Source organism: Fringilla coelebs, assembly GCF_963513975.1.
Source record: "Fringilla coelebs genome assembly, chromosome: 2".
Classification (NCBI taxonomy): domain Eukaryota; kingdom Metazoa; phylum Chordata; class Aves; order Passeriformes; family Fringillidae; genus Fringilla; species Fringilla coelebs.
In genome coordinates this window covers 115712283-115734626 of record NC_140029.1, presented here as the reverse complement: position 1 = coordinate 115734626, position 22344 = coordinate 115712283, and the positions used below count along the sequence as shown (strand labels likewise).

Below are 22344 nucleotides of genomic sequence, written 5' to 3'. Positions count from 1 at the left end.
GCTCTCCCTGCAGTCTGAGGAAGTCCAGCACTCATTTCTTGATCCGGGGAAGAGAGTTGGGGTTTGCCCTCAGCTTTTCCTAGGAGCTTTCTCTACTTGTACAGCTCAGCAGAAAACCAGGATTTTTCCCCAAGAGGGAGGGAGCCTGCAAAGGGGCAGGCTGGGCAGCAGCTTCCTGTCGTTTGGAAGTCAGGCTGCAGCCCTGAAATCCCTGATGGGCATTGACAGGGTGCAGTTGTTCCTGCAGGATCTCTGGGAGTGCTGGAACCTGATGCCAGCAGCTCCAGTTGCTCCAGGCAGGTTGTTCAGGGACCCTGCTGGGGCTTTGGGCTGGCCTTTGTTGGGAATTCAGACACAAATGTTGTGTTTTGTTGACAAACACAGCCCTGATTTACTTCTACATTGGGGGGGTCTTGATGGAGGAGAAGGAATTTCAGCAGAGACAAATGCTGCAGGGATGGAAGAGGTAAAAAGGAAAAATTAGCAGTTTTTCTTGTGTTTTAGGAGAAATTGGTGGCAGGAATCAGCATTTTTAAAGGAAAATGATTGAGAAATGGAGCTGTTACCCAGAAAGGATGGGTTCTCCTGACCTTCCTTCCTCCTTCTCCTCATGTCCTTGGGAAGTGCTGTTCCATTTCACGGCTCTGAATAGTGCTGAGTGTGGCAAATCCAGCTGATCCGGGCTCTTGACTTTGTTCTGAGTTTCAGATGAGTTTTTAAATGCTTTATCCTTCACTGTCAGATAAAAGGAGATTTGTTGCTCTGCTTGGGCTAAAATACAGAGACTTCTCACCCTAGAAAAGATTGAAGTTGATGCCTTAATTCCAACTTAATTCTAAGTTAATTCTTAATTCTAAAAATACCTGTTGACCAATTACTATTGTCTGTACCCCAACCTCTCCTTTTAATATTCATTTTATCTTTTCTGACATACAAAAATTAAGACCCTCAGTAGAGTCTCATTTACCAAAATCATCCAGCTGAAAATTCTCAGACTGTGCCATCCGTGAGATTACTCTGTTTATTTAGTGGATTGGAGCAGGAGTTTCAAGCACAAACACTCAAAAAGCCTCACTCAGCTTGTTTGTTCTGCAATTCAGATTGTTGGGCTTTTAATTTTAAGTAAGGAAAAGTTTTGAGTAATATTACAGAAAATAAAGGGTGAGAACTCAAGTCCCTGTTCTTAATGGATTCCAAGCGGTTTTCAAAGCAAAGCAGATCAGGGATAGATAAAACAGGGGGTTTCATGCAAATGAGAGTAGGGTGGTAAAAGAATTCAATTTTCATTTTGAATATAGATATATTCACATACAAAATAATTTTAATATAAATATAAAATAGAGAGTGGAATCTATGATATAGATCTCCCTTTTGATTTGGGGGTTTGACGCTGAGCAGGAAAACAACTCACATTGCCAGGATGCAATCCCATTGACTCCGCAGAGAAGTTGCCACTCCACAGACACAATGATTTTTGTTCTGCTCATTTCTTCCCCTTATCTTTCAGTTTCCAGGCTGCAGCCCAGACAGGGGAGGGTCAGCTCTAATTTTGTGCTGTTCCCTCCACCCATGTAAGGAAATTCCTTGCCTTCCACATCAGTTCTATTGTTTCCGGCCCAGCGATGGCAGCGCGGGGAGCCTTTGCCAAGGATTTCAGTGGCAAAATCAGCCCTCAAAAACTGCTGGGTGGCATCAGCTCAGGGAAGGATGGATGTTTTGAAATGAAAACTTAATCTCACAGAACCATAGGATGGTTTGAGTTGCAAGGAACCTTAAAGATAATCCCATTCCACCCCTAGTTTGAGGATGATGGTTATTGTCACAAGCGTGGGGTGAGGGAGTTTAAAATGCATAAAAACATAAATGTGTGTTTGCAAATATCAAATTGTTTCTAGGCAGTGGTGATTCAGATGAGACTGCTGTGAATTAGTCAGTGAAACCCACGTGGCTTTACAAGTGCGCCTTTAATTGAGGGTTTTTAGCCTGGTTTTGGTGCCTGGTGGTTAAATGAGAGGTTTAGTTCGAGCACCTGAATTTAAAGTGTAAAATTATTACCCAGAGCTTCAGCACAGATTTGAGGAGTTCCTGTGCAAGACAAACAGGAACAGAATACCAGGAGTATTTCAGAAATAAATGGGACAGGGAAAACTCACTTTGGTGGCTTCACACAACTCTGCTCTGCTCTGTGTTGGGCAGATAGTTTCCATTTTTAATTTCTGTTTGCTTTTAAAATAAAAACTACAGAGTAGTTCAGCTTGTTCTCTGTCTTCTCCAAGATATTGAAATGGTAATTTGTAAGTGGAGTGTGGCTGAGATCTCTAAATGTTTTCGTGAAGAGACCTCATAGTCAGTCACAGAAATGAGGATTCTACACAGGGTCTGTTCTACATTGTGTTATTTTAAATGAGTAACAACCTCCCAAAGGCAACCAAATGTCCTAATAATAGCTAAAATACTTTCATTTACATATTTGCTTTTGAGGGAATTTTCTTAGAATGTAGAATGATGAGAGCTAAATTCCCAAAATGTTTGGTATCGTCTCTTGAAACGAAAAAAACGTCCTGAAAATGATCTGAACTGGGACTGGAGTTTTGTTTCAGGGAAAAACTCTCAAAGTTATACATGAAACTTGGATGCTGAAATCAGAAAAGTGTTCTAGTCCCATTCCCTCTGTATATAAGTTTATTGGTTTGAGTTAATATATAGGATTTCTTCTAAAAGCAGGCTTTAATTTGGTTGTGTGTCCATTGTGTTTATTAACAGCTTCAGCTCTTCTCAGCCCTAATTCCAGCTTTTATCTTTTCAAGCTTGGACACAGGGGAAGTAGTTTTGTACCTTTAGTATGGCAATTCTGCCGTAAAGAAATTATTTCTGAAAAAACAGTGACTTTTTTCTATCCTTGGAAATTGTAATTTTGTGCTACTTAACTTTGTATTATCTTGGGTTTGATGCCAGATTTGTTTTTTTTTTTTTTAAACCCTTGATTTCCTTTTGAAGTTGACAAAAAGACAGGTTTTTCAGTGGGATTGTAATACAGTAAGTGATTTAGTGCTCTCTGGAGAGTCAGAAAGAGAACAAAAGCCATTGTAGAGGAATAATGGGTGTTAGGTTTTTTGATTTTCTTTTTTTTTCCCCAGTTTCCCCTTCAAGTTGTGTGATGAGAAATTTTGAAAAGACTTTTCCTTTCAAAACCTGTGATGTTCAGTGGTTTGGGTCAGAGTGTTTGTAAGTGAATGAGATTCAGCTGATAAAACCCCACGTGAATGTTAATTTATATCCTGCAGTTCAGCAAGTCAAGTCTTTTGTTTTAATATGAACACATCCAGCTCGATGCAATAATTACCATTTTATAGAAAGGATAAATCCATTATTATTGCAAGTCTGGAACCTGCCAGCTCTCTGATGCCGTGGCTGATGGGATGTCACCTTTTCTGTGCTTTTTAGCCTGTGTTGGAGCCACTTTCTCAGCTCTACCTGTGTGATATTGCAGTGACTTTCAGAACTTCAGTTCCAGCAGCTCTCATCAGTATTTAAGAACTCCATCATATTGAAACTGCTTTTAATTAATGAAAGGAGCCAGGCTGTAGTGCAGCTCTCACATGCTGACAGACCCACGTGCTCCCTAATGTTTTGCTCTGATGTCCTTTCTTAAATATCTTTATTTTTTATATCACACTGTGGGGGTTTCTGCCATCTCAGCAGAGCTGTGGTCATTGCAGGAGGAGGGGGGAAATAATGAAGTTGATATTTCTCCCTCTTTTATTTTTTTACTATTCCTTGAACTGCAGGCTGCAGCTGGATGTGAATTAATCCCCAGTGCTGTGTGGATGGTAATTGGAGGGAGAGAACACGTGTGGGGCTGGGCTGTGTGTGCCTGACGTGTCTGTGTGAGCTAATTGTGGGGGCACTATTTACGGTCAGTGAAGAGCAATAGGCCCTTGGCATCTTGCCTTTCAGCTGACCTATTTTAGCCATCTATCTTGGAGAGGGATCAATCACAGCAAACAAGCACCAACTTCTCTCCACTGGCTCTGCAGAGCACCCAGAGTGTCAAAACCCAAGGCAGAGCTCAGCATTTAAGGCTTGGATGTAATGACACGAGCCCTTCGTGTGGGGGTTGACATAAAAACAACATTTGGGTTTGATATGGAGCTGTGAAATTCTCTTTTACGGCATCGTGGGATGAAAAGAATCACAGCTGCTTTGCAAACTGAGCACTTAGAATTGCTTTGCCAAATTGAAATGATTTCTTTACATTTCTTAGCGGAGATGCACTCCAGCCCTGGTGTTTGAGCTGAAAAGCTTTAGGAACAGATGAAAGTTGACAGTTCTGTTTTGGGGGAGTTGCAGGCTCCCCGTGGTCCCCCAGGGAGAGCACAGGCAGTCTTGGCAATTTTAGCCATCATTTGTATTCTCTGTGAGCACAGGGCTGAGCTGCTGTTGGGGCTGCCTGTACTGGATGTGAAACGAGTGCCCTTGGAATGGGGTGGTGACTCTGGCACTCGTGTGTCCCTTCAGGGCTAAAAGCACAGGGAATGTTCAAATCCTGTGAATCCCAGCAAAGCTGTGCCCACTGCAGCACAAGCTAGAACTGAGCCTGTGTCTGTGTATGGCTGCCTGCTTTCTGTGGATTTGCTGCTGGGAATTTCCTGATGTTTTCCTCAGCTGTCTCTAAGCTGGTATTACATAACTCTTGAAATAAGAATTTTAAAAAATTCTACATAACAGAGTGTTTGATGGAGCTGACACCACTGACAGGAGGCTGGAGCAGTTATCCTATAGCTCTTACCCAGCCATACTGGGAAGTCCTTCCTGGGGCAGGGCCTCCAGGAGCTGCTCTGGCTTCTGACCCCTCAATCCCAGCCTGAATGAACCCCTGAGTGAACCAGCTACAGTGTGGAGGCTTGGGAGGAATTCACAGTTGGCCACTGGTTTGCCATAATGGCTTCCTGGAGGCCACAGAACTGCTGAGTTTAATGTGTAAGGCTGGAGGAAACAATCTGTGTCTGCTAAAAATTCCTTTACACTTGGAAGGTACATGATGAAGAAAATAGTGTAGTTTGGGATATCAGAGTTTGGATGTGAAAATTCCAGTCCCACTGTTTGATTATCCCCTCAAAGCATCCCTCACTGAAGGTGGCTGTGTGCTGCTGGGAAAGCTTTCCAGAAGAAAGATCTCTTCTGTTCTTCCTAACTTCTGAGTGATTTCATAAAACCATGCAATGGTTTGGGTTGGAAGGGACCTCATCCAGTTCCACCCCTCTAATGGGCAGGAACACCTTCCCCTATCCCAGGCTGCTCCAAGCTCTGTCCAGCACTTCCAGGATTTGTGTCTGATTCATTGTGTCTCTTCACCTCACCTTAAACATTGGTTTGATTTTTTTAGGGGCAGAAACTATTCCTTAAGTCTTGCACAATTTCACTCTTTCCCCCCCTCAAATTTGCAAAATGATTTAAATCATCAAATGCAATTTTCTGGAGAAGCACATTCTTGAGTTTGTTGAAATGGAGTGTGCACAGTTTCCATGAATACACTGTTTAAATGGATATCTGTGAAATATGACCTATTTAAAAATCTCTATCACATATATTTAAATACATCCTCAGTTAACTATTTAAATGACATTGTCAGTCACTTGCAAAGTCACATTTAACACAGAACTGTTCTGTGTTATGTGATTTTACAGTTCTGCTCACAACAGAGTTTTGGGGTTTGAACTTCACTGTCACTGCTACGTTTGGAATAGATTTCTGTTCCTTATTTGGCATCTCTATGCCCAAAACAGCTGGGGATGTGTCCCATCCAGATGTTGAGTGTCCTGGCACCACTCCCTGAGGAATACTCTGGTTGGCAGCACCCGTGGCCTGGCAGTTCTGGGTGTCTTCCTTGCCCTCAGTGCCATCTCCCTGAGCATTTTTCCTTCTCCAGAGCTGCTCTGGCCCTGGGCACAGCTGGATGGGGATGCCGGGATGTTGTTGCAGCGCTGTGTGCTGCCATCTAATGGAGCCCAGCACTGTCACTCCTCCTGCCAGGAGTGAGGGATTTTCTAGGTCCCTTCCCACCCAAAGCAGTCTGGGGCTGTGATTGTATCAAAATGCAATTTAAGTTCCTTTTCACTTGAACAGTCTTACTCAAGACTTGTACTTCTTGCACTTCTTTTTCTTTCCACTCCTCACAGGTGTAAATCTGCTAAAAAAATGGTGTGAGCATCTTGCAAGTCCCAGGGTGATAAATTGTATACAGAGTTACTTTCCTGATTTTTTTTTATTTCTTTCTTTCCCTCATGCAGGCTCTTGATGGAAATATATATGATCACCTTAAGGATTATTTAATGGCATTCAGCAGGACTGAACTAGAGACATGCCAAGCTGTACAAAACACATTCCAGTTTTTACTGGAGACTTCCAGCAGGGTAAGTTTGAACTGAATGATGCTTTGTAACTGAATCCTTGCAGCATGGACAAATCCCCAGGCCTGAGATTTGCTTCCAAAATCACGACAGAACTGAAAGGTTGTTATTTTTGGTTACTCCTGAGTGGTGTTAAGTTAAAAGGCACCAGACAGTTTTCTTGGGGAGAATTTTTCCTCCAGCACCCAGACTGCCTTCCCCTGAGTGCATTTGCATCCAGAGATGCTCTGCTCCCCTCACCCTGCACGTCTGGGAGGGGAAATTGCAGCTGAGGGTTCTGCAGGGTGTAATCTGGAGCAAAGCCCCAGGAAACTGCTTGGATCATTCCTTAATAATTGTCTGTCAACTCAAAATCCAAGCTATTAGGCTGTTTTCTCCCTGGAATTAAGAGTGGCAAACACAGCAAACAAATTAGAGCCCTGTTGTAGACGTGGTTTGTTTGCTTTGTCGAGCTGCCAGACTGAGAGAGGCGTGATCGCTTCCAGGGTGATTTTGATACTTAAATAATTCATCTGCTGGGCTAAAAGAAGGGAAAAAAAATTGCCATTGAGCTCAGAAAAAGCTGCTTTGGTGCAGTCATAATATTCCTTTTTACGTTTCCCTTACCCACCCACCCAGAAACAGAGCTCATTCACACAGAGATCTGGAGCAAAAGCTTATTTAACACATTCCTTATTTACCTCCAAGCAAGTGATCTCACACCTTCAGAGATCTAAAGTGAGGGCATGAAAAATGGGCTTCACCCTCAGCTTTGAATTTACTTGGCAGCAACTGTAAAAATAATCAAAACACCATTTTCTCTTCAGTTGTAGAAGGACTTTCAATAATTTACCTTGGGGTGTATTATTCAGGTCTGCTTCCTTCAAATACCTTCCCCAGAAATGCTGGCTTGGAATCTTTCAGCTAAACAGGCTTCTGTATAATGTCTGCATAATTAATTTTTCACTGTTGTATCAGATCCTTTGTGTTCAGAATACTCAGAGAGCTGCCTGGTTGGGACTTTGATCCAATTCTAAGCTGCCATATCCAAATATTTCCTTGGAGCAGGAATCCTTTCCTCAGATATTTGTGTGTGCTGAGGTCGGGGTGCTTCAGAGAGCTCCTGGTCTGGCAGATTTTACACAAGCACCAAGTCAGGCTGTGTGTGTGAGTTGTGTTTCTGTTCTACCCCGTGGGCACAATGCCTGGAGAAGGGACAGAAGTGTAAATCCAGCTGGCAGGTCTCAACAGGGCTTTTACAACTGGTTTCTACAACTCCGTTTGCTTCTCTCCTTGTGCTTCAGGAATGTGGAGAAGAAAAATTTGTGCTGCTTTGCTACCGAAGGCGTGTGCTTTTCTCTGAATATATTGACTGGTGGATTTTTCCACAGGCTTTGCTTATCCTTTCTTTCCATAACAGCTTGTAGTAATCAGCCCCCCCCAAAAAAAAAAGAACCCAGAAAAAAAAAATTTCTCTCCACCAAAACCCATCCGTGTCTTTCAAAAGCAGCTTGAGTTGTTAAACATGTAATAAATTTGTAGCAATTTAGAATAAACCTGTCATCAAAGCAAAGGTTTTAAATATTTATTGGGGGTTTTGAATGCTTCACCTGTTCTTTGTTAGTTTGCAGTACAGGCTTGGCAGGCTCTGCATAGAAGAGACACTTCAGGTCATTGGGAGGAATATTTCTGCTCTTCCATCTGTACTACATTTCTGTTTGCAGGATGGAATTAAATTGTATTTCCTTTAGGGGGACAGAAATTGCTTCCTACAAGTGCCAGGGATGGCTCCTTGGATGGGCAGGGCTGGCTGTCACTTCATCTGATGCAGATTGAGGGAAACAGCTGAAAAACAGATTTTATGTATAAAATTCTGGTTTTTCATAGTTTGATCATTGTTGGTTGGAGCTGTGGAGATTTTATTACTCCTGGGTCGGGGTGGCCATTGTCATTCCTCTGACACTGAAATGGGAACACTGACTCCAAAGGGGGCAGGGAGGGATGGGATATTGGGAATTAGAATTGTTCCCTGGCAGGGTGGGCAGGCCCTGGCACAGGTTCCCAGAGCAGCTGGGGCTGCCCCTGGATCCCTGGCAGTGCCCAAGGCCAGGCTGGACAGGGCTTGGAGCAGCCTGGGACAGTGGAAGGTGTCCCAACCCATTCCAGGGGGTGGAATAAGATGATTTTTTAGGTCTCTTCCCACCCAAGCCAATCTGGGGCTGTGATTGTATCAAAATGCAATTTAGGTTCCTTTTCACTTGAGCAGTCTTACTCAAGACTTGTACTTCTTGCACCTCTCTTTTGGAAAAAAAAATCTGATTTTCTTGGAATTTTCTGAAATTCCATTTGCTGTTTTGAGTGACATTTCTGTGAGGATTCTGGTAAGAGGGCAAATAATTTCCTTTATGCACATCTCTAACTGTGCCTTGTTTCTGCATATGGGGTATATTTAATGTTTGATTTCAGGTCTGTTGTAACCTGTCAATTGACATTGACTTCAGAAAGAAACCATGTAAGAACATTGATTTAATTACTGAATAACAGGGAATCTATTTGGAACAGTTGCAGCTTAATCCCAAGGATACAAGTGTTGCTTTGGAGTCTTTTTATTCTCTTTTTTATCAATTGTCCAATATTCTGTGCAAATGCAGGATTTCATGTGCTGGGCTTGCACGTCCTCCCAAACCTCCCGTTTTGATAAAGTTGTTTTCATTTTTAACCACTTATTGTGGCTTTGAGGGGAAATATCTGAGTGCTGTTGGAAAAACGAGTTTTATGCTTTGAACTGATTTGCTTGGGAGTCAGATTTGTGTGGGGAAAGCACATAAAAATATCTGTGGAGGTTTTCACATCTTCAGTAACTTCATTTTGGGGGGGGGGGTTCCTAATTGAAGTTAAAATAGCTCCACATATTTGGCACGGCCCAGGGTTGTGTGCTGTGGTCAGTGTTCACGTGGATCTAAAGGACAATTCAGTGGAATAGCTGCTTAAATTAAATTATTTTGATGCCAGATCAGTGCTGAGCATCCTCTGAAGCTGCAGATGTTTCCTTCTTCAGTATTTTCTGAATTTCTATTTCTGGGAATTCGTGATGCAAATCCCTGTCTGTTTTCTCCCCATTTGAGTGTGTTTATGTTCAACTGCTCAGATTGGAGCAGTAATTATGTACTTTTCTGGTTTAGATGAGTGTGTTATTGGCCCTGGAGGACTATTTACTTTCTTTAACTGGAGATTAATTTTTTACAGTTCAGTATTTCAGCAACACAAGCATCAACATTTTGCTGCATTAGAGAACAAGTTTTATTTCCCATTGTCCACGCAGCACAGAGTTCTTGGTCATGCACAACGCTGCTATTTCTGGATAAATACCATCTTTATTATCTCCTTTGTACGTGTAAACCCCCAGTTTGGTAATAAATTGATATAATTTTGATGCATTTTCATCAATTGAGGCAGTGAATGCTCTGTAAGAGTTCTTCAACCAGTGATCCTATTTTTTCATCTTGCAATCACTGGGTATTTCTTTGTAAATCTGTGTAAATTGTGACATAAGAGGTTTGTTTAGGGATCTGTGTCATGCTGCCTGAAACGTATCATTAAACAAATTTGGGAGCTGAAGGAGTTTTGCCTCAGAAAATGCAAGCTTGGAGAGTTTTCTCTGAAAGCAATTTAATAAAGAGAGATGAAGTTTGTAACTGATTTTGGATGCATTATTCCAAATAAGTCTTTTCAGCTCCCACAATTAATAATTTCTGCCAAATTAAGACTTTTCATGTCAAGAAAGAGCAGTGCACAGGAAATTACCCACAAGAGGAGGGAAAAATATTTATGGCAGTGGCACCACAGGGTGTCTGTTCGGTAGCTGGTGTTTTTACCCCATTTTGTAGGTAAAAGGCAGGGATATTTTAGGTCCTTGTCACCCCCTGTGTGTCCTGCCAGTGCTTCTGAACGACTCAGGTCCTCAGTTCCCTGCTGGTGCACCCAGGCTTCTGCTGCAGGTCTAATCTCAGTTGGAGACTGTGCTGGTTTTGCTCTGCAGCTGTTTTTCAGTTCACCAAACAAGGAGTCTAAATAAACCTTTCTCTTTCCTCAGGTGGTGCGGGATTACAATCTCCAGCTGTTCTTGCAGGAGAACTCCGTGTTCCACAAACCTCAGCCTTTCCAGTTCCAGCCCAGTGACAGTGACACTGTAAGAGCCCTGTGAATCCCTGCAGTTACTTGGTCTTGCTCTATTTTAAAGCAGATTGTTCTAAATGGGGAAGAGAATCACTGGTATCCCAGTCTGGTTTAACCTCGTGCTGGTATTTTTGGGAAAGAAAGGGAGAGTGGCCTGGTTGCAGGAGGTGGGTGATGGTAAAAAAAGAATCAAACAGGCTCTACATCATCCACAAAAGAGCAGAATCTTTTTTTGGCTTCCAGATTGTGACTAACAGTCCTCTGTTTCACTGCTTTCAACCTAATTCCTACTAAATTTTCTTGCCTTTTTATCCTGCTGGTGAGGTTCTCATAATATTCACTAATACTGGGTTACAGCTGTGCCAAAGAAAGTGTCCCTGCACACCTAAATTGCTCAAGAAATACTTACTGATACATATAGAGAGTGTTACTAAAAATAATGCTGTTAAAACACTGCATTCCAAAATAATATGCAAGAATCTTATCTTGGTTTCTGTGTTGCTTTCAAAGCAACCATTAATGACATTAAAAGTGGGTGAATCAGAGTATGTAAGTGCATTTCCAAACAGCACCTTGATTAAAGTGGATTCTTGATGTCCCATTGACATTACTGATGGTATTTTAAGAAACAGCTGTTTAAAATAAGTTTGGATCTTTAAAGCTTAGAAACTTTTTCTGACTTGAATTCTTTATTGAACTGACTTGGGCAGTCCTGATCTGCATTCAAGTGATTCAGGTCAAGACCTGCCTAAGGGTGATCTTGCCAGTCACCCTGACATCTCTGACTGACTCTCCTTTGTATTTCCCTTTTAACAAACTCTGATTTTGATTCTTATTCCAGAAAGAGTCAGTTATTCCCATAAATAAATGTTTGGACAATGCTCTTGGGGGGGATTGTTGGGGTGTCTGTGCAGGACAGGATAATGCTGATGGGTCCCTTTCAACTCAGGATATTCTGTGATAAATTTTAGGTTGTTCTTGCTAACAGTGAGCAGAATCTTTCAGAGTCTTTGCTCTGCCTCTCTAACCTTTGCTGCTGTGTTCTCATCCCTGTGCACTCCCTGCATCCAGAGTTTTAATGCAGTTCAGCTGGTGGAGATTGAGCCCTCACCTGTCAGTGCTATGAGAATGACCATAGCAGAGGTACCTGGGGGTGTTTCTGGTCAGCCCTGTGTTATCCTTGTGCATGTGGGATGCTGGATTTATACTCTGGACAGGTGGCAACAGAATGCACAATCTCTGTGTATATGAAACAGAAAAGGTAAAAAAAAAAAAAAAAAAAAGCTTTTTTCACAATGAGACTTCAAGGAGGAAAAATTAATTTAAGGGTGTTATTCATGGGGGGCAGCTTCACACTTCTCCGTTTGTAATTGATATTCTAATCAATTTGGGGGTTTGTAATTGATATTCTAATCTGCTGGGGCATGAATTAAAATTTCACAGCTCAAGACAGTGCTGTGTGAAATTGGTGCTGCTCCAGTGTGAGAGGGAAAGGTCTGAGAGCTGCAGGCTCTGAGTGCACTGGTGAAATGCAGCCCCATTGCTGATTCATTTGGCTCTTTTTCCAGAGGGCCATCCCCATAGCCAGTAGAGCTGGGAGTCTCTCCCAGTAAACTCCTCAGGGTGAGGAGTGCCAGGATTCTGTGCCATGGTACTTGTGTGGGCTTACAGGGTCCACATGTGCTCCTGGTGGTGCCTCACTCCAGGAGTTTTTGGGAAGCAATGAATGGATCCTTCATGTCTCAGTTCCTCACTCCTTTGATTGGTTAACCCTCTTGGGCTGCAGAATTCCTGCATTTCCTCACTGCACTGCAGCTTTTTAATCTGCAGCTGCTTGGGCTGTAACCAGTTTTCCTCAAAATAATTCAATTATGCTTCTTTAGAATCCATGTAATTCTGCTCAGCTGACAGGATCCTACCTGGGCAATCCCATTTTTAATCAATAAGTACAAGAGAATTGTACTTATTGAAGGCTCTTGCTCAGGCTTTTGAATTGCTCAGAAATTGGGTGCTTTCTAATTGATGGGGGCAACTTTTAATTGCAGGAGAACAATCACCAAGCATTCTTTTGCCACATGTTCTGTTTCTAGATGTTTTGCAGAGGTTTCTCAGTTGGCTTTTACTCTCTGTGGGTTGTGCATGATAATTTTCACACCAAGGACTGAAAGAAAAAAGTAGAGTCATAAATATATCTCATCAAAAGTTTGATATGAACCTTTTCCAAGAACAAATTGTGGGCTCTCTTCAGGCTGATCCACTGGGACTGGGCTCAAAATTTAGAGTATTTATGTATTACTGGAATGGAGTTGTGAGGGCTGTAGGCAGGAAGAATGTTATAGACAATATGGATGTGGAGCTCTGGATGGAGAGATCTGAATTCTGGTGGAAATTCCACTTTTCTATGGTCCATCCCAAACTTCTGTTTTATTACCAGGATTTCTGTGCAATCCTTGAGTCAGGGACAGCCCAGTTTGCTTCCAAAATGATCCCAATGTGCACAGTCAGAGCCTGCAAAAGGGTCTGTTCCTAAGAAAGGAAGGAATGAAATAATTTTCCATCAACTTCCAGGATTTTGTTATCCCAAAAATCCCAATTACTCGAGGCAAAATGTACATTTGAGTGCCCACAAAGAGAAAACCACTTCACAGTGTTTTACCTCAAACAGGTATTTTCCTTTATCTAAAAAAATTGGTTTGAACTGGAATTTAATCAGTTGTTGATGTTACTAAATGACTTAAGTGACTTCATTGTCTTGGTTCATTTTGATGGACATAAATTCTTATTTTTAAAAAAGAAAGTTTTCAAGAAATCCCTTGAACAAACCAGTTACCCTTAAAGAAATGGTTTGTTTTAAAAATACTCAGAAAGAAACGATTGATCAGTTCCCAGCAAGCTTTGATCCTCTCCAGAAAAGAATTCCCCACATGGATTTATAGCCAGCAAAGCAGAGAATGGGAAAGAATCTTTTAAAATACCTTTATCCTCCCAAGGAGATGCAGTCAGCACGTCTTGGCCTTCCACAGAGGCTGCTGTGGTACTCCAGTTTCATCATGCCCATCCTCCCACGAGGAAAGGGATATTTCTGAATTCCACAGAAATCCAGAGTGTGAAAAATGCTGCCCTGTGCTCAAAGATAAGCCACGAGAACAGGGCAGAAGAGAGAGGAAATTTTCAGCTTTTCTCTGTTTCCTGCTTGGAAAAGCTGCCTTTTCCTTGATCCCAGGGTTATCACGTGAGAAGGGGAGGCAGGTGACACAAAAGTGTCCCTGGAACGGGAAGAGAAGGGCCCTGGAAAGCTGACATTTCATTTTTGGGCTCTTTTTCCTGTTTTTTATTCACTGTTTCCTCAGAAAATGTGAGGAAGCTGTGGCCCAGCTGATTTCTCCCACATAATAATCTTATTTTTTCCCTCTTAATTTGCACAAAAACACCTCAGGAAGTTCAGAGGAAAGTTTTGCAGTTTCCCCCCCACATAACTTGGCTCTTTCATGGGTAGATTGTGAAAATAAAGATTAATTTCTCGTTACTCTCAGAAGAACATCTTGGAATTTCTCAGCATCTTCTATGAAGGAGTTTTATTTAAGCTACATAAAAAGGGTCCATATTTCTATATTTACAGTGGTCTGTACATTTAATACCAGAACAGACCAGGTTTAAGTATAACTTTCTTGGAGTTATACCTAAAAAAAAACCCCCACCAAATTAAAGTTAATATTTAATTTGATCAATTGGAACAGACTGGTTTTAAGTATAACCTTTTTGAGGCTAAATATATATTACAAAGAAGTAATTATTTAATTTTATTCAGAATTAGCAGTTCTTTTTGAGGAGAATTGCAGCCATTCAGGTAAAGAAATGATCAGTGGGTGTGAGTGGGCAAAGCTCTGCCTTCCTTCTGTGACTTGACCCATCTTGTGCCTGTCTAAAACTGATTTTATTTAATCCCTCCCACCCTATCTGTGCTTAAAATAAGATCTGAGATCTGATATTTATATTTGAGATTGATACTGAATAAAATGGAAAGTTTTGTATCTGCTGGGGATTTAACTTAGGTTGAATGTGAGGATCATTTCTGATTTTCTCCTAAGTCTAATGAGCTGAAATTGGCTCCTATCCTAATGGATTTTATTTTAATTTTCACTGCCTAGTTGACTTTATTTTAATTTGCACCACCTAATTTTAATTTAGAGAGCACACAGAATTCTTTGGCTTTCAGCACTCAGGGAACAAAATTTAAACAAAGCTCTGAGTATTTTCTAACAATGAAAATCAGAAGTTGCTCTTCTTGAAAGAAGTAGCCACATCAAAACTACAAATTTGTTTATATTGCATTGAAAATATTCACAAAATCAATTTTTCTGGGTCAAACTATATTTTAAAAGTCTTTTCTTTTTTCTTTTTTTTTTGCCTTTGGTTACCTAGTGAGGGCAATTTTTCCATATTTATAATTCTAATAAATTTTTTGAAAAATTGGCTGGGAATGCAACTGCTGTGAGAGCTGAGGCAAATGAGGATAATTGTGAGGGTGAGAATAGAAGTAAATGAACAAAAATACACTACACGTGAATTTCAAGATTAATTTCAGTGATAACAAGAAAAAACTTTCAAAATAAATAAGATTCAAATTAATTTTAACAAAAGGATTGTGCTTTTCATCTCTTGTATGCAACAGAAGTTCTTAATGCAGAAACATCAAGGCCTAGGAATAACAAAGCTGTGTTGATCAGTGATATTTAATAAAAGTCAATACTTTTAAGATTCTAGACTTCCAAAATAAAAACAAAAAACCTGAAACAAACAAAAAAAAACCCTAAAACCTAAACCAAAACAAAAACCCAAACCAAACAAACCAAAATGTCCCTGCCCAGTCTGATGCTCCCTTTCCTTCTGCAGCCTCCTCATCAGTTTATTAAATTTATATTATATTGTTTCATATTAATAATATATTATAAATTTGTTAATTTAAAAAGCAGCATGTGGTTCTATAGAGCACAAACAATAGGTTGGTTTGGATTTAACCTTATTGTAACATATATGTGATAATAATAATAGTGGATTTAAGTCCTTTTTTGTTATTCTGAGGGGAAAATAATCCCCTGTATGCAAAAAATCTGAAGTTTTAAAGATGGGGAGTGTCCAGTTTGAAATGTTGGAAATTGACTGAAATATGAGTCAGCCCCAGCTCACTCTTGGCTAAATTAAAATTAAATGACTTCAGCAACAAGAGACTGAAAGGAGCCCCAAAGTTGGCTCACGATTTTCTCAGAACTGCTGAGTTTAGCATCAGTTGTGTGAAAAATGTCATGTGTGTTCCTTCCTCCTCCCAGAGTGTTCCTCTGCAGCATTGGCATGGAAACTTCTTGTTTTCACCTCTTTTTAAAAGAAATGCCTGGTTTTTAGCTGTGTTTTATGTCGGTGCTTTGCATGCAGTAAATGTTCCCTGCTTTTTTTGCCTTGCTAGAAATGAACTCTTTTAGGCTTCAGCCACAAAAATAAGGAACTTTGAGGCTCAAGGCTTCCAAGACAGCAGTGTGCCATCTGCATCCGGATATAACCGGATAAATAAGAATACAGGGCCTGTTGGGAGGCAAATCCTGCACCTGCACCAACATTTCAGACCAAAATGGAGAAGTGACATTTGGCTGTAGCCTGAATGCTTTCGTTAATTTAAGAAGCAGCATTGCTGCCCCTAAGCTTTTTAGCTGCTTGGAGCCATCCAGAACTTTCTGTTTGGTTTACTGATCGAATTTTTAGCACTAAACACTGTTTTTGTTGTAACCCAAGCCCTGAGGAGCAGCAGGGTGTCCATCTATGTTTAGCTCAGGTTTTTTGGCTCTGCCTTCATTCCTTGGCCACCAGAGTGGGTTTGGTTTCCCTCTCTTTTTGGAAGAGGTTAAATTCTAGCCTGAGAATGCTTCAGCTTCATGGAGTAAATCAGGATCAAACCCTTCAGTTCCTTCACCTTCTTCCCTGCAGTTTGGGCTTTAATGTCCACAGCAGATAAATCTGTTTAGCTCCTTTCTTCTCACCTATTTAATGGCAGCTGGGTTTTCATTTTCTTGATGTTCCTGTCCAATCTGTCTTTCCCTGAGGCTACAGAATTAAGGCTTTTCATTGCCACATTTTTATTTTTGTTTTATTTTTAGAACTTTAGGCAAGGGTGAGGTCTGCCTGGGTGCAATACTGCTTTATAAATAACTAATAAAAGTCTGATCCTACAAAATGCTTTTATTTTTTAGTAGGCCTTAAAAAGTAGCCACAAAGTCCACGCTCATTTTTCTGGTCGAGTGCTGTTGATTATAAATAGACTAAAACCCAAAATCACACTTGGGGTAATGGAGAAGATTATCAAGTGACTGAAAATCTGAATTCCTTCCATATGAAAATGAGCTGCTGGGTAGGAGCAAGAGCAGTGGGAACACTGAAAATATGTTATGGGCTGTTTTCTCTCAGATGTTTGATAGGGAGGAGGGAATGTCAAAGATTCTGCTCAGGTTTAGGCTCAGGTGGAAGCTGTGGAAGAAGCTGTGTGATAAACTGGGAGAAAACTGAGGTGAAGGATTAGGGATTGGATGTGCCTAAATAAATCTATGTATTGTTTCCTTCGAGTTTACAATGGAGTAGCTTAACAGAGGTAATTAAAGAAGTCAGTAATGAATGAATATGATTCTCTACATCCACCTCAAGAAAAGCCAGTTTACTAATTAAATTGAGAGGATGGGTGAAGAGATCCTCACCCAAAGCTTCACCCTCCTACCTGATCATCCCATGGCTGCACCTCTCCTCTTGCTCTTCTGGGCTGCTCCACATCTTGCCTGACAATTCCCTGTGCCTGGAAAAGAACTCTGGCTGGCATTTCAGACTCTCAGAATAAAGGCCAGGTTCAGTTTTGGCAAAGAACTTCACTGAACAAGTAATGAGCTGAACCAATTTTGCCTCTTTTTCAGTTACATCCCCTGATAGGCTGTCAACCAAAGGTAGTCTTTTTTGTCTCTTCCATGAGGCCAGAAAAATCTTGTTTACAGAATGACTTCAGTTTGCCTCCTGGTGTTCTTGGTTTTACCCCAGTCTGTGCCAAATGCTGGTGTGGATGGTTAAACTCTTATCCTTCCTTGACACAAATCATCCCACTTTTCCTGCTGAAATACCTGATAACAGCATCTCTTCTTCTGCAACAGCTGGAGGCTTCCCAGCTACCCTGAAAATAATTCCATGTCTTTCAGCTCTCTTACCCTTTCATGATGGCTAACCTTGGATTTCTCCTGCCTAAACAACCTTTTCATCCTTCTGGGCTTTTTCTCTAGTTTCAAACTCCACCTGATGAAGAAAAATGGTGTCATTTGAACCGCACAGAGTGAGAAATTTGTGACACAGGCATTTCTTTCACACTTCAACAGCTCTGTGCGTATTCTCTCTTCTTGAGTCAGTTTATAAGGGAATTTTTTTTGGTTGATCTCAAAGGCTGGCCAGGATTATGTCAGGATTTGTGCAGGGGGGTTGTGGATTGCAGTGACTGGATCAGGAAAAAACAAATCACAGGGACTGGTTGAGGATTGAAAGGATCTCTGAAGGTTGTCTGGTCCAGGACTGTATCCAGGTGGCTTTTGGATAGCTTCAGAGATAGAATATGATTCTGTGATTCTGTTACAAATGGAAATGATTGGAAAATTGGGAATGATTTCAGTAATTCCATGCTGGGAAATGTTCCTCTTCTGTTCAGCCTGGAGACAGTGGAGAACTATTTCATCTATTTCATCTTGCTTTAGTTGGAACTGCTTGAGGGGGACAATTTTACTATTTGTCGTTGACACAACAAAAGCAGGAGTAAGATGGACCAATGTCAAAAATGTGATTGGAAATTTCAGACTCTATTTTGCAGACACAAACATTTTTGGACAGAAACTGCCACGCTGTGCTAAAATATTTGATGGCTCTGTGGTTAGATGACAATTTAAAAAGAATGAGCCCCTTGGGCACACTAAACCTTTCATCTTTAGGAAGGAATTGTTCTCCATGAGGGTGGGCAGGCCCTGGCACAGGGTGCCCAAGGAAGCTGGCTGCCCCTGGATCCCTGGCAGTGCCCAAGGCCAGGCTGGACAGGGCTTGGAGCATCTTTGGACAGTGGAAGGTGTCCCTGCCCATTGCAGGGGTGTCACTGGATGGGCTTTTTAAGTCCCTTCCATCCCAAACTATTCCATGATTCCATGATCTTTGCTTCGTATAATGCCTGTTTACTTTGGGAATTGAATTCTTGTGAACTTTTGGCTTTTGGAGTTGCCTTCCCACAACCTGGTCCCATCCCGAAGTTCGCCAGGAAGTTCTTGTCACACCTTCTTTGTTTCATGAGAAACAAGAGCTCAGGCTGATCCATGTAGCACAGAGTTACCCTGTAGGCCAGCACAGAGGTAGCCCAGGGTCTGGGCCACCATCCCTCATCCCTTGTTGCCTGTTGCAGAGCCGGCAGCTGGAGTCAGAGACGGGAACCACCGAGGAGCACAGCCTGAACAAGGAGGCGCGGAAATGGGCGACGCGTGTGGCCCGCGAGCACAAGAACATCGTCCACAGCCAGAGGGTAGGTCTGGGACAAGCACATCCCTGGGGACAGGAGCTGCTGCCAGCACCAGGGACTCACCTGGGGCCTGCCTTCACGGGCTGTCAAAAGTCAGTTCCACACTGGGTAAATCCCTGAGGGGTTGGTTGTTAAATCTAATGCGAAGACGTAAAATTAGATGGGAATTGATAAATTGATTTCTGTGTCTGTGGCTGAGCTTTGAAGAGCTAAGGGCTGTGTTTGGGCATCAGGTTTTGGAATGTGTTGAATATGTCTTTTAGGAGGGAGAATAAAGACAAAAGTTCCTTGCTCTTCCCCAAAAAAATCCAGCCATGAAGGAGTCTGCTGTGCTTTCACCACACCCTGCCCAGTTTCCCGGTGTTCCACAATTCCAGCTCCTGAGCACAGCATCAGCTGCAGAAAAACAACATCCAGAATGCTCTGACGTCTCTGGGAAGGCACCAGGGAGAACTCAGAGCCCCTTCCAGTGCCTAAAGGGTCTCCAGGAGAGCTGGAGAGGGACTGGGGACAAGGGACAGGGAATGGCTTCCCACTGCCAGAGGGCAATGTTAGAGTCATCAGCTTTTATTTCCTGGGACGGACCTTTGTCAGCCAAGCCCAGCATCCAGACAGTTCCTGATTGTCACAAATCCTGTCTTTGGCATTTACTGCACCTGTGGTGTGTTTCCTTGTTCCTGACAGACCCTGGAAGAGCTGGAGTGCCACGGGCCCGTGATGTCCGAGCAAACCCGAGCGGAACTGGAGCAGAAAATAGACGAAGCCAGGGAGAGCATTCGCAAGGCTGAGGTAAAAAGGAAATCATTTTGGCATTTTCACTTCCTTCCCACAGGTGGATCTTGGTTACAGCTTCATTTGGTTGGTGGAAATGTGGATTTTTAGCATCAAAACCCAGGGAGTTTTAAGATTTTTTTTTTCTTCATTTGGTATTTGTCAAATCACTGAATGAAGTTCATGAAAGTCCAGGTCAGAAGAGTGATACTGAAACACCTCCTGATGAAGGAAGAGTGAGTCCTCTTGCTGCATTTTTCACTGTCAAGAATCTCTGTATTTAGGGGGTTTATTTGAAACAGATTGAACAACAATCTCATTGTTTTTTACTTATTTCCTTCTGCTTGAAGGAATTAATACCAAAAAATGGTGATTTTATCTGACTTCATATTTTTAGCTTATAGTGGATTTTGATACACTAAATCTGACTGTTGATGGGAAAACATTGGAAATCATGCTTGTATCTCTAATTTTACTGTGGGGTGCTTTTAAAAGGGTTTCATAGGGTTTTGAGACCTGTTGTGGGCTAAGACTCATGAAAAAATGAACTTCTTGTTTGGCTGCCAGTGTTGGGCTGGTAAAAGTGAACTGTTTTCATGAGCCACTGACTGAAAAACCCCATTGCAGGCAGCAGGATCTGATCTGCTGGGTTTTGGGTGAGTGGGTTGCTTAATTAAAACTGTAGGAGAAACCTAATTGTTTCAGTGAACTGCTTCTCATATCTCAGAGTACCTGATGTAATTAGGAATGTGATTTACAGGTGAAGGGGTTAGAAAATACAGAGCAAAATTATTCCTTCTCCCAACAGGAGAGCTGTCAGGCTCCTTTTTTAAAGCAAATGCAGGATATGGTTTTTTTTAAAACCTAATTCTTACAGAAAGTGGTTTAAAAATTTGTTTAGAGTAAATTATTTCCAGGAGACCATACTCCAAAATACTTATGTATATACATACATAGTTAATGATTAAATCTGCAAGGATAAAAGCAGCAGCAAGAAATAAAATCAGGATAAGAAGTTGCCAAAGAGAAAGTTCTTGCAGCAAAATATTATAAAAGGTACAAATTAAACCAGTCAGGAGCTTACGTGACTTAGGAGAGAGGGGAAGTGCCAAGAAGTGGAAATTTTATATATGATTTTCTCCAAGGCATGTGTTTTAGCTAATACAGACAAATAGTGTATTTTCCTGGTATCCCAGTGTGTTGGAGTTAAACCATCTCTTCTCTTCCTAACATTTCACGTGTGCCATGTTTTACAGGGGAATCCAGTGCCAAGTACTTGAGGAGGAACCTCAGTGATTGAGGGATTTTTGCCAACTTCTTTCTCTTCTGCTGCATATTTTAAAGACATGAGATTACTCCTGAGCTTTTGGAATGGTGTGGAAACCTCTTTGTGGGAGTTTTCTGTATTGCCACCGAAGCTGTTTATAGTGTAGCATTGTTTATTTTTTTCAGATAAGTCAATAAGTGAATTTAGATTTTATTTCCACTTGGGAATGGCTTTTTCTTTTTGCCCTGTTGGTCCTCACTCCTCTTAAGACTGAGTTCAAGACCACAAATTAGACAAGAGATTTTTGCACACATAAAGTCCTGGAGGAAAGCAACCTAATCTTTGAGCTAAAACCTGTTCTTTGGGAATGCAATTATAATTCCTTGCAGTGTGTGAAAACCAAACATTCCTGCATATTTAAGTGCACCTGATTGAGTTGGAATTACTGAGGGTTGGGTTGGGGAGTGGTATTTGTGCAAAAAGTTATTTAGGCTGTAGAGAGGCTGTGGAGTTTGTTCTGGTCTCACATCTGAAGGTGTGTGAGGATGACACAGAGATTTTATTTTTATTTTATTTTATTCTTGAAATGCTTGCTATTTTTAGGGAAATTTTTATGCCTGTTCTATCCCATTTTGGTTTCTTGACTCATTAATTTTTCTTTGCAAATCCACTTTCTCTCTTTTCTGTCCTTATCATTCCTGAAGACAATTTCACAAACACATTGGGATTAATTCTTTCTGGTTTGGTTAGAGAGGATTTTATTGGTAAAGGTTTTTTTTTCCAGGGTGTATTTGGCATAGAAGTGCTCATCTCATTGCCCTCTTCCTTGGAGACCCTGAATCCAGGGAAATCTAAGTCCTGGGAAGAGCTGAGGAGCTGTTCCATATGGATAACTGGAATTAACAAGTACAGGGGTGTGGAAACAGGTGTCATTTCAAAGTACAACAAAGGAAATGAGTAAAAATGTGCTCAGGATTAGGAAATACTGGAGAATCCAAATTGTTTTGTGTTCTGCCAGATGGATATAAACCCTCAGATTGGCACATCCACAGCTCAGTGGGTAATTTCTGATCTTTTTCTCCCTGGGATAACAGCTATTTTTCCTTGTGATGTTTTCAGGGAGCAAACTCCTTGATTAGAATTAGGGAAAAATTAGGAGTTCCAGCAGAGTG

The 22344-nt window shown here is 41.4% G+C and overlaps 1 protein-coding gene across 3 annotated transcripts in view; it reads left to right on the top strand.

Annotated features, from left to right (window-relative positions):
• FCHSD2 (FCH and double SH3 domains 2) overlaps positions 1–22344 on the top strand; it is a 120299-nt gene that overhangs the window by 81724 nt on the left and 16231 nt on the right. For 2 of the 3 annotated variants that reach the window (XM_084226777.1, XM_084226779.1), the window contains 5 exons: positions 6291–6413; positions 10483–10578; positions 11637–11708; positions 19021–19137; positions 19819–19923. In XM_084226777.1, the coding sequence (XP_084082903.1) occupies positions 6291–6413; positions 10483–10578; positions 11637–11708; positions 19021–19137; positions 19819–19923 (513 nt within the window). The remainder of the gene's footprint in view (positions 1–6290; positions 6414–10482; positions 10579–11636; positions 11709–19020; positions 19138–19818; positions 19924–22344) is intronic. The other variant, XM_084226778.1, reaches the window with a different exon arrangement.